This window comes from Poeciliopsis prolifica, unplaced genomic scaffold (assembly GCF_027474105.1).
Source record: "Poeciliopsis prolifica strain line A6 unplaced genomic scaffold, Auburn_PproV2 SCAFFOLD007, whole genome shotgun sequence".
In the NCBI taxonomy this organism is placed as follows: Eukaryota; Metazoa; Chordata; class Actinopteri; order Cyprinodontiformes; family Poeciliidae; genus Poeciliopsis; species Poeciliopsis prolifica.
The window spans coordinates 5,323,529-5,339,618 of NW_026562382.1; the positions used below are offsets into that span (position 1 = coordinate 5,323,529).

The 16,090-nt window shown below is 41.9% G+C and overlaps 1 protein-coding gene across 4 annotated transcripts in view; it reads left to right on the top strand.

The window, feature by feature from the left end:
* si:dkey-100n23.5 (cyclic AMP receptor-like protein A) overlaps positions 1 to 16,090 on the top strand; it is a 71,538-nt gene that overhangs the window by 43,775 nt on the left and 11,673 nt on the right. For all 4 annotated transcript variants that reach the window (XM_055032098.1, XM_055032100.1, XM_055032101.1 and 1 more), the window contains one exon: positions 11,622 to 11,769. In XM_055032098.1, the coding sequence (XP_054888073.1) occupies positions 11,622 to 11,769 (148 nt within the window). The remainder of the gene's footprint in view (positions 1 to 11,621; positions 11,770 to 16,090) is intronic.

Here is a 16,090-nt window from a genome sequence, read left to right on the forward strand (position 1 = left end):
TTCAATAACCAACAAAATATGGAGAGGTCACCATCCACTATCACATTCAAAACCATTACTGATCTCTTCCCAACACCAAAAGTCTCATCACAGACAGAAGACCGGCGCGCTTCATATTGGCACATTTAAGCACACATGGTGTATAATAAACAGCTTTACATCTTAAATTTGACCAGGACTTTAAAGGATGATCCAAAATAATTTCTTTTTCAAACTGGAACATGGACCCTATTTGCATGACTCCTTTCGAATTCAGTTGACTCAGAAAACAACCAAAGCCAAGAGAATTCCCACGAACTGCCTCACAAGATCTGACTGAAGCTCATCCTTGGTCTTGAGAGGTCGGGTAAGCTTAACATGATAGTAGAACATGCTCCTTGTTGACCCGTGTGAAGCTGCACTTTAATGCAGTCATATTTGGTGGAGTTTCCTTTTTTTTTTACCTTCTTTACCAACACACTTGTGTACGCAGTGACACGATAAACCTAAGTTGTTCTCCAGTAGCTGGTTGGTCCTTTTAGTAATTCTTAACTTTGTCTTTCAGAAAATACAAGAACAGTAAAATTAAAGAAGAGTCTTCATTTACAGATAATATATGGAATATGTTTGGGGCACAAAGAAGCGTTTTTAGTTTAACAAAACACATTTTTTTAACATTGGTTGATTTTTGTTCCTACTGGATGAATGTCTTGACAAGCCTTGAAGCAGATTTTACTCTTTTTAAGTATGTTAAAAAATGGCTCCCAGACTTTACGTCTCACTCAATTATGGAAAAGATAAAAATTTTGGATTATATATAGATGTTAGTTTTTTAAAATTGATTAAAAACATTTTCAGATTAATTATGATGTAACATTAAAGTGTTAATCTTTTGTGATTAATCGCATGCATTAATGCTAACACCCCCAATAAATATTTATTTATTTCTAGATTTTTCTTAGATATACAATCTTGAATAATCCAGGACAGAGATTTTCCTCATACTGATCTTAATAAGTTCACATGCTTAAAAACAGGGACATACCCTTTTAGCATGTCATAATACTCAATTAAGCATGTGTTTTATGCTTAAGTATCCACAGTCTTATTAAAACTGGAAAATTCTAGACTTTCAGGAACCCTGAATTTAGACAAATGAAAGGTCTAATTAAGGGGTTTCCAGCAAAATCAGGCGTTAATGTGGCTGTGTTCTACAGAAGTTGGAATATTAAAACACCCTGCTGATCATCAGGTTGGATATTTCTATTATTTTCTTATTAACACGCAATCTGTAAAAGTCCAAGTGTGTGGTGTCGCCTGTCATGCTCTTTAAGCAGCCAGCTGCACCGCACCGCAGACGGCTATGGGGCCCAGCTGATATTTGGCGCATATGTGGCAACACCTCCTGCGTGCGCCTGAGCGAAGGCACTTGTATATTAAATCTCAGGCAGCGCGATCGCTCCACAATCCGTCTTCAGATGGACGGGTGACCTGCAGGCAGCACTGTGTGAGGTGCACACACACACAGAGAGAGACTGGGCTGGGGGGGAAGATGCAGGCTGCAATTTAAATGTATTTGCGAGCATGCGAGCGATTTTTGCGCCAACACCAATAACCAAAAACTGTAAACAAACGTAGATTTGTATTTAAATCAAAGCGTTTAAGCTGGGATTGATTATAAACTGATGTTTCAAACTGATGACTTGAATTGGGCTGTTTTGTGTTTTTTGGTAAACACCATTTGTATCTGTTGACCTTGATGTATTAAACTACATGTCAAAATTCATAAATAAAAATTGAAAGACGATAAAAGCATTTAAACTGTAATCTGGCCAATAGTTAGAAAATTAGTGCAAATTAAACCGTGCGCAGAGGTGCATAAGGCAGCGGCATTTCTATACTTGCACGTAAATTCAAAATTAGATGGTAAAAAAAAAAAGAAACCCTTCCCCGCGCACACATTCATAACCAAACACAAACAGGCGCGCACCCGCCCAGCTCCCCCTCCTCCTGCTCTTTCAGGCACGTCTTTAAATATTCATCACTCTGGCTGCTCTGAGAGTGCCGTAAACGCTGCCTCACACTCCAGGGAATCGCTAAAGCCTACTCTATCATCTGCTCTCCCTCCCTACCCTCTGTCTCTCTCTTTCTCTGACACACACATACACACGCATGCACTCACTTTTAGCCGCAGCCGCTCACAAGGATAAACCCATGTGCGGAAACACTCGAAGGCACAGTCGGTGGCGTCAGCAGGCGCACGGCCGCATGCATGAAACAGTGAGACGCTTTCTCAGAGGCCGACGACGGACAGATTTTGTGTTTGTGCGAACGAGTGTGTTTACTGGCTCCCAGTGCCGCGAGTTGAGCGGTGTTGTGTTCCAGGAAACAGGATGTCTCTTTGTTTGGGTTTTATTCTGGTGGTGAGCGCTGGCTGCTTTCGTCCCCCAGGGTCTCTGTGTGCTTCCATCCGCCGTTGCTGTGCGTCTGTGCCCATGCAGGTGTGCCTGTTGGGGTTTTTTTGTTTTTTTTTTGCCTAATTTATAAATTTTTTTTCTAAACAATTTGCGAAATGTTCACACATGACACTGACAAGAAATAGAAATACACAAAGTGCCTTTGTAGGTCTGTCTGGAAAGGAATTCACGCCCTCGGTTGTTACCCCCATGCTGACCTCATGATCAAAGACTGATCAAAGTAAATGATATGTATAGGTCTATTTATTTAAATGTCATTTCACTCGTCATAAGGAAGTTTCTCTTGTCCAGGATTGAAGCAGATTAGTGATTCCCCCCCCCCCATACTTTTAGGTGGCTGATCACATGCTCTTATTTAACAAAGGAAAGCTTGTCTTGAAGGGCCAGCAGACAACAACTCAACCATCAAAAGAGAGGCATGAACGAGATGATCAAATCCTTTTCAGTCACAACTTTGGGTTATTGTGGTTATTAAAAGCTGATACCTCGTATGAGCGGAGCTGCGTCTTGTTTTGGGATGTTGGTCTTGTATGTTGTTTTGCAAATAATTTTTTTCTCTCTGAGTAATTTGCCTTTAGCGTGCCATTGAAGCTTTTTGATGTGTTTAGCTGACAGCCAGATAATGGGGCAAAAACAGCCTTTGGTTAAGAGGAGTCAGATGACAAGTTGCACGTTGAGTGGAAATTGGCAAAAACCGGACCAAAAAATGAACATGAATGATATTTCGTTAATACACAAATATAACAATTTATCTCTCAATGAATAGAAGGGTCACATGGTGTGTGAGTATTTAACGTCTTATTGCATTGCACAACGTGTTATATCCAAATCCACTCGAAATTGCTGGAGAAACGTTAAAACTCAGCCAGCTGACAACAGTGTGGTTCCCTACAACATGGCATCCCTGCTGGACCACAACCTGCAAAAAGCTGAAATTCACAAAAACTTGAGACCCCCTCCAAAAACACTTATAACTCATTATTTTAACAGTTCAAACACCAAGCATACCTTCATATGCATTGATGCGCACAGTGGAAACCGTCTTGGCACAACCACAGAAGCTAACATCCTGATTTCCACTCTGGGGAGTTCAGCCATTCGGCGCCAAGAAAAATGAATGGTCCTCCTGGATTGGCTGCTTTGCAGATGCCAGCCAATAGTGTGTCAAGTAGCATTGCATCTAGATATTTCAGCTTCCAAAGTACATCTTCGTTGAAATGATTTAGATACGCTTTATGAAAAAAATATGCATATAGGCAATTTTTTTGCGAATAATTTGTAAATGTGTTCCACAGAAGAATTGGTGTAGAAATTTTTGAATATGTGACTTGGAGTGTAATGGTGTGTTGGCTGCGATTTTTGTTTTGTCAATTATTTTCTTATGACAGTGCCTGTTGACAATTGATCTTATGCTATCAAAAAACCTTTTGCTTTTTCCATTTTAATAAAGGATGCATCGATGTGACAATTCCAACGATGTGATACTAATATGGCAGATAACCGATATTTACAGATATTTTTCCCTGCCCTTTTAACACCTAAAAACCTACTGACATTTCAGCAACAAGAGCTGCCTTGTTGCTGAAATGTGCTATGCAAATAAACTTGATTGCATCTCTGCTTCATTTAAACACTACCCAAACGAACACCACATGACCAAACCTCTCTCCTCCTTAAGCATACACAAACAGCAATAATATGGAAATAAATACCAGTTATTAATATTAGCACATTTTACTTGTCAGGGCATTAAAAAAGACCAAAGTCGGCCAAACCAGATGTTAATTCTGATATATCGAGCTTCCCTACTTTTGATTGGTTTAAGTAATAATGCATTTGCGGGTTTAGTTGCAGAATTACATATGACCCTTGCATCTACATGTTTCATCTTGTTCGGTGAAGTTTATGGATTGGATGAAGAAGAAGTGTGGACAAAACGTGCTTTATGTGAGAGTGAATTGGCAATTAGCCGTTCACTCTCACAACAGCCTGGCACCTGCTCTTCATGATGGTTACCAATTTGGTCACGCACCACTATGGGCCCCATTCCTCAACCAGCAAGTACCACAATTCAGCCAAAGTCACCCGGTACAAACAGCACAACCAAGTTGTTCCTAGAAGTATTCAAAGGGGCCGCACATTCGAATAATGGAGGGCATCTCTGTGAAATCTTGCTCTGTCGGTGCGATCAACATCCTGAAGGAGCGGAGACACAGGATTGCAGGTTACGGAATCTAATCTCGTTATCTCTCTGCAGTGAGATTCTCTTTAATGAAGCCAAGCCATTTTATTCCCAGCGAGTTGCAGCGCCACATCATCATCACTGCCTACACCAAAAGCTGTTTGAAATTGGCAGAGAGGATTTGGCAAGTTTGTCATGGGTGGTAGGCATAGTCAACTCCGCTGCCCACAGATGCAGCTTCCATATAAATCAATTTGCCATGTAATTGATTTAGGACCATATAAGGTGAGAGAAACAGAGTCTCCAACATGTGCGATTTATTGCAGCAAGTTGTGAAATCTGTTCAAAGACTCAACTCGGCTTCAGGTTAGTTTGTTTTGTTTCAGAATTCAAACCTCTAACTTTTGTGTCCGACAGGTTTTATAGCTGTGTCTTGCCTATAACTTGCACAGAAACCAGTCATTTTTGTCACCAGTAACCCTCGTACTTGGAGAAAAGTTCAGAGAGGTCGTCAGCCGAATAACTGCAGACAGCACGAGGGGCTCGCTGTCGGAAAATGAGGAAGTAAAAGGCAGTCAGTCTCGAGAGGAGGAAGTGCAATCGAGTTCAGGATGACTTCTCTGTCTGGCTGCCCTTCCACGCTTAGGGAAGGAGTTGTCCTCCGACGAGCCGATCAAGTGCCGTTCGCCCACCGCTCCGAGGATGTTCGGCACAACAATTAGAGGCAGGCGAAAAGGTGAACTCTGTCAGAGGGGGGGGCGTGGAGGCAAATTGATGGCTTGGGTAGTGCTACGGACTGAATGGCAGGGTGGGATATTGGAGGAGATCGGGAGAGGTGGCAAATGAGGGATTTAGCGCAGACTCTGGAGGGCGCCGAGAGACGGGTTCAAAGAGTGACTGACAGTATGATAGATGGAGGGTCTGAATAAGTGAGCGAGGCACGGAGATGCCGCGCGAGTGCTAATGATTGACTGCACGCGTACAGTCGGTGGCAGGCCGTCGCTACGGAGAGGGGCGAAGCGCTCGTGTGCTCCTGCGTGTTTATGATCCCTGCATGTGTGTGTTTATTATGGTTGACCATTTGCTCCTGATATTGTATACACAATCTCATCCCTGTTGCGAAAGCCGCCCGACTCCGGCACGCACGCAATCCTTGTCAGGCCTTGAACGCACACACATTCGCGCACACACCCACACACACACACGCAGAACAGGCTCAGCCAGGCATCGCCCGCAGCCACACTCTCCTTCCCACCGCTGCCTCCCTCATTCATCTTTCATTAGCCTGGCTCACACAGGAGAAACAGCCTGCCTCCCCCCCTCCTTCGCCGCACGCCTCCACCCTTCTCATCTAACCTCTTTGCCTTTCTTTCCCCTTCTTGTTTTATCCCCGGTTTTCCCGCTTGTTTGTCTTGCAGCCTCCTATTTTGGAAATCCGTCTTCCTTTGCTCAACCTCACCCCTTCACCTCTTCGCCTTGCTCCTACTCATTTTCACTTCTTCATCACGCTCCCTTCTTCTTTCCTGTGCCGTGCTGTTTTCCCTGACACTCTTCTCCCCCTCTCACGCTCCCTCTCTCTCTCTCTCTTCCTCGCCTGCTCTCTTTCTTCCTTTCATTTTGCTCTCCGTCTCTCCCTCGATGGAGGGGAAAAGGCTCTTCGCCTCTAATTGCGGCTGTTCCGTTGCCATGGCGCGTGTTGCTCAGCGCTGCGAGGTGCTGTCTGAGTGGTGTGTGTATGTGTGTGTGCGCACGGCAGGCAGATGATTGCTTGCTGCCAGCTCTCGTTTCCCGGACGCCGATCGTGTTTCTTTGCGGCAGCAGGGAAAAAAAGAGAGAGAGAGAGAGAGAGGGAGAGAGAGACGCCAGAAATAGCCCCCCTTCACACAGACCCAGTCACTCTCCTCGCTGCGCTGTCAGATACTCACACATGCAGAGGGACGCACACACACGCAAGCACACACACACAGCGTTTCCTCTCTTTTCTGATATTTTCCATGTATGCGATCCAGCTTATGCTGGGTGCAGACACCTTCTAGCTCACACACGCACACGCGCCAACACACACACACGCACGCACGCACGCACGCACGCACGAAGGCATTAATGCGTGTTTAGTTCTGTTTGCACACGTCCAACTTCCTCTGCCTGACGATGAGTGTGAGTGTGTGTGTGCTTCCTTCGTCTCTCCGGAGGTTCTGTGGGGACTCTGATTTATTTCACCTTTAATGGGAAGTGAAATGAATGTGAGCAGCAGCTGGTCTGGTCCTCGGAGATACCGCGGTACGCTAACCCAGAAAACAAGCAGCGTTGCTCTGAAATGGCCCTCACTCTGACAAGCGGCAACACACGCCACTCTACGCTCCATTGGCTGCACTGTTGGTTTTATTTAAAGCCGTGCGCAGACACTCCGTTAACACCTTTACCCGGAATGACGGGAAAGCTGTGGGCCGGCTCTCTTTAACAGGTGTATCTCCAATCTCTGCCCATCCAACTTTTCGGGTTTGCTTTCTCCACTCACAACTTTTTGTAAGGGGAGTTGTTGGGAGGTAAATGGAGACAGATTAATAGCAAATAAACCTTGAAACCTCGACGCTGTAAAAGAGGATAAGGGAGGATTATAAGCAGATTTGTGGACGAATCGCTCTAATCATCTGCTGCTCTGTTCTCCTGCAGTTGTCGAAAATTTTTAAGGGAAAGAACAAGAAGAAGAAGAAGAAAAGCTTCTTCTTGCTAAGCTTAGTTTTACAGTTAGAGTGCCTCTTATTTTTGATTTAAGAAGAAAATACTAAGCCTTTTAGACTCCCCTTACTTCATCAGATTGCTTTCTAGATGTGGTTGTCGGCAAATTTGCAGGGCCCAAAATCCACAATAAATAAGGCTTGTGTTTTGCAGAGAAGACCTTGGTCTTGAGCTAACTCAAGTGCATTACTTCACTTAACATTTCAATGAAACCTTTTGGTAGGTTTCAACAACCAGGTTGTTAAACCTTATTTTTGCCCCAAAACAGATTGGTTTTTCATCTAAGATGTGCAGTAAATGTCACTGCATATTTTAGGCAAGATTTCAAATAGATGTATTTTGTAAACTGCCATATGTCGCATCCATGTGTAATCAAAATAATTAGAAGTTTTTGTGATCCACTGAACTTTGAGACTCACAAACAAGTGGACTGCAAATTAAAATGTAAAAACCGCACAGTTTCATGACATTCGTGGAAAAATGTTTATACGGCTGTGCTTTTATGCAGTCTTTCATTCATTCATGTTAGAAAAGCTTCTGACTAATTGTCCTGACAGGCGAGAGCTTCTTCCACCTATAAGAACAGAATATTACACACTGATAAAAGCTCTGTGGAGGCTCCCTTGATGTGACAAGAGAAGCTCTTTTCAGAGGAAAGCTCAGAAATGCCCTTTCCAGTAACTTCCCATGTTTTGTACGCGTATCATTGTGAATACTATAAATTTTGGCAAATTTGCAACTTGCTTATTTCGACTTTCGTGTGAAATAATTGCATTTTCTACAATTTAAAAAAAATTATTTTCACAATTAACCTTCCATATTTTGTCTTATCTGTGCCATTGATGAAAGTAAAGGTTGAAAGTAAAATATTCTAATTTGATTAATTATTAGAATAAGCCTTTGAGATTTTAACCCCTCAAAAACACACATGCGCACAGTTCCACACATGTAGCATGCACACTCTGTGCAGTCCCACACAGGAAAAAAAGAATAAGTGTAAGCCATTCACACATTTAATAATGTGTTTATTTTGTCCATTACTCATGCAGCGCTAATTATTGTAGCTCAAAATATGGCAGTACAACAACAAACTAATCTAGCTAATCCTGGCAATTGTTCAGATTGTTCTTCTTTCTTATCTCACCTTGTATGATTTGAAAACTGGCTTTTATTCAAGATTATAAGAAAAAAAAACTCTAACTTTTGGGGCTTGAAGTTGGGGCTTGAAGTTGGTGGAACTTTAAGCCCCGTTGCAGTGATTGAAGTTTGTGCGCCTCTTCTGATGTGTTCCTGTTTTGAATTGTTGGCGTGCTTTAGGATGAAATGTGTAGAATTTAGTAAGTATCCTGTTTTTTGATAAAAGCCTTTGCTTCAAAATATCTGCTTTTAGTGTTTTAGTGTCGTTTTGTTTCATAATCTGTGGAATCTATGGATAGGACCAGATTACTGTTCAATTTACAGGTTAATGTTTTGCTGATTAAGTGTCTCAATAGAAAAAATGTTGGAATTTGATTCTGAAAAAGTGAGACATTTTGAAATTAAAATTATGTAGGAACCTGCAATAATTACCTGCTCGGTCATACATAAAGTAGGTAAATCTGCTGTCATATGGAGGCACTCCAACCCTATTATTTTATAGTCACAGTCTATGATAAATATTGAAATAGATAAATATTTAAATAAATGGTCATTGTTGCAACATTTGAGTAACAACAAATGTTACTTCTGTAGCATTGAAATGCAAAGTCAGATATGCATTAGGATGATGCTATTGTTTTAAGAGGTTATAGTGATGTAGCACAATTGAAGTGACTAAAGTTGCTCGGTTTCTTAAATTTTATATTGGAAGTAATTGTTGTTCAAATCTCCAGTGCTTTTTTGTTTCCAGAAACATATTTTGGATTGTCTTTTGTAGGTTGGGGTTAAGTCCTGTTGATGGATTTCTATTGTTGTTTTTTACCTTTTGAATAATTAAAAATATAAATATTGAAGAGGTGTTGGTCTTTTCACCCTTTTACCCCAAACTTTTGTAAATTTAGTCATGTAGAAACCGTTTACTGTTGGGTATGTTCCAGTCTCAGACTGTACCCAGTTTCACACCGGCTCTGACCACAGATTTTAAGAAACTTTCCGATTCCATTTCTCTACAATACATCAAGCCTCTATCTTCATCGTCCTCATTGCTGTATCACTCTGTCCAATCTTATAATTGCAAAGGACAGTTTTGATGCTGTATTGACAAGCCTATAGTATTTCAAGTGACATACAATAATGCTGTCCATGCAAATAAAGATCTGGTCAGTTGGATGGACTCTTGCTGCACTCGGTGACGAAACCTGACAAAAATTAGGTTGGCGCAAAGGCTTGGAAAGTGGTGAAGAAATCATGATGATGAAAAACAGAGGAGAGTGTGGAAAATGTGGGTTAATTGCAGCCGATATTTCTTGACATGCAGCATGATTTCCTAATGCAATGCAGATGTATCATCTTCGTAGTAAGGAGATGTGTTTTTATGACTCAGGTAAATCATATTTACCAGCTGTAGGTCTTTCTCTGTTATTCTGACTTGATCTGGGACTTTATTCTGTCATATTTCATCATAATCAACTGGCTCAAACAAAAACCAGAACCAATTCAATGGGGTGTAATACAAAGTTTTCATAAAATTTACTGAAATCAATTTAAATAATTAGTGAGATTTGATGCATTTTCTTTTTGTCCATAGTTCCGGAAATAACTCATTTCGAAAGAAGAATAAACGTGAAAGCAATGGCCTGAGTACACTGGTATAACACGAAAGTAGGAATAGAGTGAAATGACAATTCATCTGTGGGAAATGTGTCTGCCAGCCAAGTCTGAAGTTGTGTTGCAATGAATGATACTGCTGCAGGAACCATTTTGGACGGCGTGTGTGCTCAAAACTTGGTGTGCGCACGTTGTGTTTTGTAGCTTTGCTGATGTAATTGCAGCTGCGAGGACTCGTTGTTTGTTCGTGCTCATGTGGTGCAAGTTCCAGAGATGTCACAATGTTGGCAACACGGTTATGATATGATTCATGGGGAGGATAGTTGAAACACAACAATGGTGTTATTGCCAAAGATTTCACAGACACACACGCAAAAAAAAAATCATTATCACAGAAAAAGGAAACAGATCTTCTTTTCTGGCTGTCAGCCAGTTGAGATGAGTGACTGTAGAGTCTCACGTAACACCTTGTAACCACAATACAACAGTGTTGCTTTTCCGCCAAATGTTTGGTTTAGTGTCTTCCTTCCCCGGCGGGGACGCAGGCGGTCTGAGGATAACTTCCCTGACCCCAGAGGTCAACAGCTGTGGCCACTTAGATTCGGGTGCACACCCAACCCCTGAACAACGGCGCATTCAGGAAATGCCATGAGTTGCACACGGTTTGATTCTCCGGCTAATAGATCAATAAAAGACATTAGTGACAGGCTAACCCAGCGAGCAGTGCTAATACAGGGTTAATCCAGGGTTAATGGCTGAGCAGCATTGTTCGTGGAGACGGCTATTAGTTCTCCGCAGCATCTCACAATAATGCTTTATTCAGGCAGGGACAGAAACACAACAAAAATGTTGGGTGGTGGGGGACAGGCGGGGAAACGTACGCGATCCTCGTCTTTGAAAATAAAAACACATCAATGGTGAAACATGAACGCGCAGGTGAGATGGAGCGCTTGCAGAGGATAGGTCAAGAAATTAGCGCGTGGTAATGAGAGGAGATGCATCGTTGAAACTGTGGTCTGGAGAGGTGGAAATGGAGCTGAGAGAAAGTGGTGAGAAGGAGAGGAAGCGAGTCGAGTGCTACACATCTCCCCGTCCTTGTAAAGTGCTGCGTGCTGTCGGAGCAGCAGCCAAGAATGTGTCAGCCCAGCCGTCTCACGCTGCCTAATGGGCTCTTAAACGCTGATATAAAGCTCGCTCGCTCTTTCACCCTCCCCTTTTCCCTCTCTTGCTCCTTCTTTTTCTGCCTCCGCCACTTGCTCTCATTACCTCTCGTTCTCACCCTGTCCCTCACTCTGTCACTCACTTGTCCTCTGCCTCGCTTTCTGTTGCTCTATCAGCCTCTTGCTCTTTTTTTTTCTCGTTCTGTAGCTGTCTTTCTTCTCCTTTAATTACTTCGTCCTCACCTCTTTAGCTCTCCTGCAGGTTGCTTCTTTTATTTAAAACTTTTCAACATTACAACTCAGCACTTCCCTGTGTCTTGTCCTGTCCTCCTCCACCAGACTCCATAATGCCTTCTACCCTGAAGAACCTTCGTTCCCTCTCACCCTTTTGCACGTCCTGTCAGCACCTCTCCACGGTTTGGCCAATGCCTTTGTTTTTGGCCTGGATAAGGAGTGGTGGAGTCTGCTGAGCCCAACTGGATTGCAGGTACAGGAACTGCACACACACACAAACATGCTTGCATAGTTTCGTTTTGAAACAACGCTTTGTTGCTACAGGATGCAGGACGTGCACAAAGATGGGCTCCCAAAATGGAAGCTCATCTGACAAAATGTTGGACCCATTGTTATACATACATCACATTTAGATATATATTTTTTGTCGTTGTCTTTTTTTTGTTATTTTGCATATAAAAATCAGAAACTTCTGCTGTGCATTTGTACTCCTCTCATACTCCTAAATCAGATCCAGTGGAAACAACTGCCTTCAGGAGTCACCTAATTAGTAACTAGAGTCCACTGTGTACTTTAATCTCAGTGTAGATCCAGCTGTTGTCCGAGGTTTGCTTGGGAACATTAATGAACAAACAGCATTATAAAAGAAAACCTGTTAGACGCTGCAGAAGTTTTGAGAGTGGAATGGAGTGTCACCTTCTCCTCGGAAAACATGATAATAGCGACAATCATGTTTGCCACTCAAACATATAAGCGACAGTCCATAGTAAACCATTTTTTGTGCTAAAAGTGGTTTACTTTAGTACAAGAAGTATACCACCAAGTCGTGTTTGGTTTGATAAGTAGCTCACATAATGAGCTCAGCAGATGTGCAATTCCTCCAGCTGTTTGCTAATTGCTGCTGGTTAGTCTGAAGGAGCTGATGGTGGAGGCATTGGGGAGAGATTAAAGGACTCCTGAAAAACACATGAAAGCATCGAAGCAACCCTTCAGGTACATTTTTGATGAGGGAATAACATTATAACATGATATTGAGCTCAAAAAAGTCGATTTTACACAGTACTGCCCCTTTAAGAACAAAGCTAGTGAATGGCCTATTCAAATGGCCTATTCAAAGCCTGGACCAAAACCAAATTGAGAATTGGTGGAGATTTATGCTCATAAATACTTTTCATCCGATCTGACTGAACTTGAGTTATTTTGGAAAGAAGAATGGCCAGACAGTTCGATCTCAAGGTCAAGATGCTAGAGTTGGCCTCCGAGACGTTCAAACGTAGTTACAGTGAAAAATTATTCTGAAAAGGATTGGCTCAGGTTGACTGAATAAAAATGGACACAACACTTCATTTGGAAAATATATATTTTTTATTTCTTACATTAACAGGGTATGAATACTTGTGCAAAGACATATACCTGCAGAGATAAAGAATCACATTTTAACAACGAGGTGGAATACACATTGGACAGGTCGTCTTTATTTTACCAAACACAACTCCTGCAACAATCTGTTTCCCTAAACCAAAAATACAAGTTAAAGGGTCACTTATACAACGCATTTTGAATGCGCATCTGGAAAGAGCCAGAACAGGTTTTCTTCAGAGAATTACAAGAAGCTTTCTCCGCAGGCGTGCGAGGCTGACAGACAGTGTGATTACAAGGCTCCTTAATTTATTGTTTTCTGCAGGTAGTCCTGAATGGCTGAAGCATATTTTACATTTTTGCCTTTGCAGAGACAACAACGCCAAATTGCACTTGTCGCCTTTTTAACCTTGGCGAGATTCTAAACGCTGCTTCACATGGCGCCACTCGTTCATTCATTCACACGCTCATTCACACTTGTTATTCTGTTCGTGCAGTGCTTTTCTCTTTCTCCCACTCTTTACTTACTCACACATACAAACATGCGTCACATCAATGAGCGCATTGTGAGAAATGTGGAGTTCGGTGTCCAACACAAGGTCTCTCAAACGGCGGGGGGAGGGGGGGGAGGATATTTGACACATTTGTAGGAGACCCAGTGTGTATGGGTAGGTGGTCCGAGTCCAGTTTCAATTGAAATCTTTTATTTTTGTTTCTTTCTGGTGCAGTGTCGAGTTACTGATTATTTTTAACGCAGGCTTCAGCAAGCATGTGAGAGTAACTTAATCCAAAAACTTAATTTGACTTAAATGTAAAGAGACGAATGTGACAATCTGTACTTATCTAATCTTTTTAATTGAATGTGCAGATTTAAATCTGTACTGCAGGTCATTTCACACCTATTAATTACCGATTGCAATGTATTTATCTCCCTAATTGCTTCCATTGCTTGTGTCTCTGATCGGTCACTTAGCTCAAGTTGCGGTAAATTGCAGTTTTCCTACCTGCCTCGGTTTGCATAGAAGCATCGCTATTCTTCAGTCCCCAAACTATGTTTTCATGTGGAAGAGTTGCCTGGCCACAACCTGGCTAAATAGTTTTTAGAATGGTTTTGGCTAAAAGGTAACATACAGGTTTCGTCCTGACTGGTTAGTTCCATGTGTTGACTTGTGGCTAGAATACACAGAGCTGTACTTTGTACTGAAAACCCAAGCTGTCCTAATGCAGAGTGTAATTCAAAACACCACCCACTCATAAATGCAGTCTTATTAGGAAATGGGGGGGAAAAATGCAACAGAAACTTAATTCAGTTACCAAAAGTTTGCACGTGCTAACTTTGTTTTTTTTTTCAACTAATATAAAAAAAATAAAATGGCACAAATATTTCCCAATTTAGATATTTAACATAGAATTGAAGGGCTGCATTACAGATGGTGATGTGCAATATTTTGGTAATGGCATCAGTACTGGTGGGTCTTAATGCTGCAGTGATCGTTTCCATCTCATTGCAGTTGGTGTTGCTGTTTCAAGTAGGATGCCGTGAATACCATGTTGTGGTATTTATTTGAGCATGATGGCGAGAAGCAATGTCAGTGTTGTGGTCATATTGTCAGAGAGGTGAAAGGATAAGGAAGTACATATAAATGTAAATTCTTTCAAATCTGCATAAATCTGTTCAAATGTAAAACCTAACACAAGGCTGTAGACGAAAGGTCAGGGGTGATTAGTTATGAGATTCTGCACCAAGTTTGACTGCAGTCCGTCCAGCCGTTGTCGAAACACTTCAGCCATTAGAGGGACTTAATGGTGGTCTTAGCTTAATTGGAAGGAATCACTAAAGTGGCTGAGAGGAGCAATGACTTCGATGGAGTTACTATTGTAGATTCTTTGAAACCGATGTTTCATGAAAGTAGTTACGTCCAACGCATACTTGCATGTATAAAAGTAAAATGCAAACCTCTAAGTGGGGCTTGCCTTGCACCCCACCCTTGCTTTTTTTTTTCTTTTAGAGTCTGCATTGGCTGCAACACATGAACGCACGCTGTAGATGACAGACCACGAGACTGAAAAGCTTCATTGTTTCTTGTTTTTTGCTCGTACATCCTTGAATTCCTGTAGCATATCTCTCTGTGATGTGCCACAAGCGTCGACCAGGCAGGCTTCTATTGTCAGGAGAAGGAAATGGCACACAGTGCCTTTTAGCAGTAGCTGGGTTCTACAAAGTGCTTCACTGCATGATTTTCATTCATTCTTTCACACGTTCCTTCCCACAGTGCTCCTTTCTGGTTTGTGCCGGGATTCCCCCCCTCTTCCCCCCTCTTTCTTTCACACGTTGATGAACACATTGTGAGAAATCCAGAGTTCAGTGTCTGCCCGGTGTCTCGTCAACACCCAGAGAGGCGGAGGGACTCGACAGCAGAGCCTCCTATAGCTGGTCTCCACCGCCCAAGAGGAAAGCGCTTTACGTTGCCTTCAAACCTCTGTTTTGAGACCGTTGTTGAATACTGAGATTATTAGTGTTGACTAGTTTTAGCTCTAAGCTCTTTAGGGCTCTGTAAATTAGGCCTGGATAATCAGGTGGTCTGCTCAGTGCCTCTTTGCGAGGCTTAACCACTTAATGTGAGTAACCGGAAAATTTTACAAAAGCATTCCTGCTGGGTTATTTCTGACCAAGGTCACTGTTTATTCTCTATGTGAATAACTTTTTAATTCGCTTTAAGGATTAGTGACAATATCAAAGAAATGATGGCTGTTGTTTTGGATGCTATTAATTCCTTGTGGAATATCTAAAGCTGAGCATTAAGAGCACACAGAAACTCTTCCACATGAAGACAGGAATCTCATCGAGGTGAAATAAATTTTCAAAGTCACCAATCTCAGTGACTGATAAAGTAATTGTTGAGTTATTGATATTGATTGGCCGGCTTGTAGAGCTGTCATCAATACATTTACTGAAGTGTTTTCTCCCCAGGAGAATTGTAATGGACGGTGTTTGACAGATGTTGATGTGAGCAATTTTCCGACGGGAGAAATATCTTATGGCAATTAATTCAGAGATTTTACGTAAGTGAATTATGAGATGTATCACTCGTAATTTTATTTGAAAATACAATTATCACTTACTGGAAACAAAACTGCCATGTCGTGGTCAATACTCAGGGGAAGTAAGAGAGGCAATTGAAAAGTTTTATCAGTTAAGCATGGCTAATGACAAA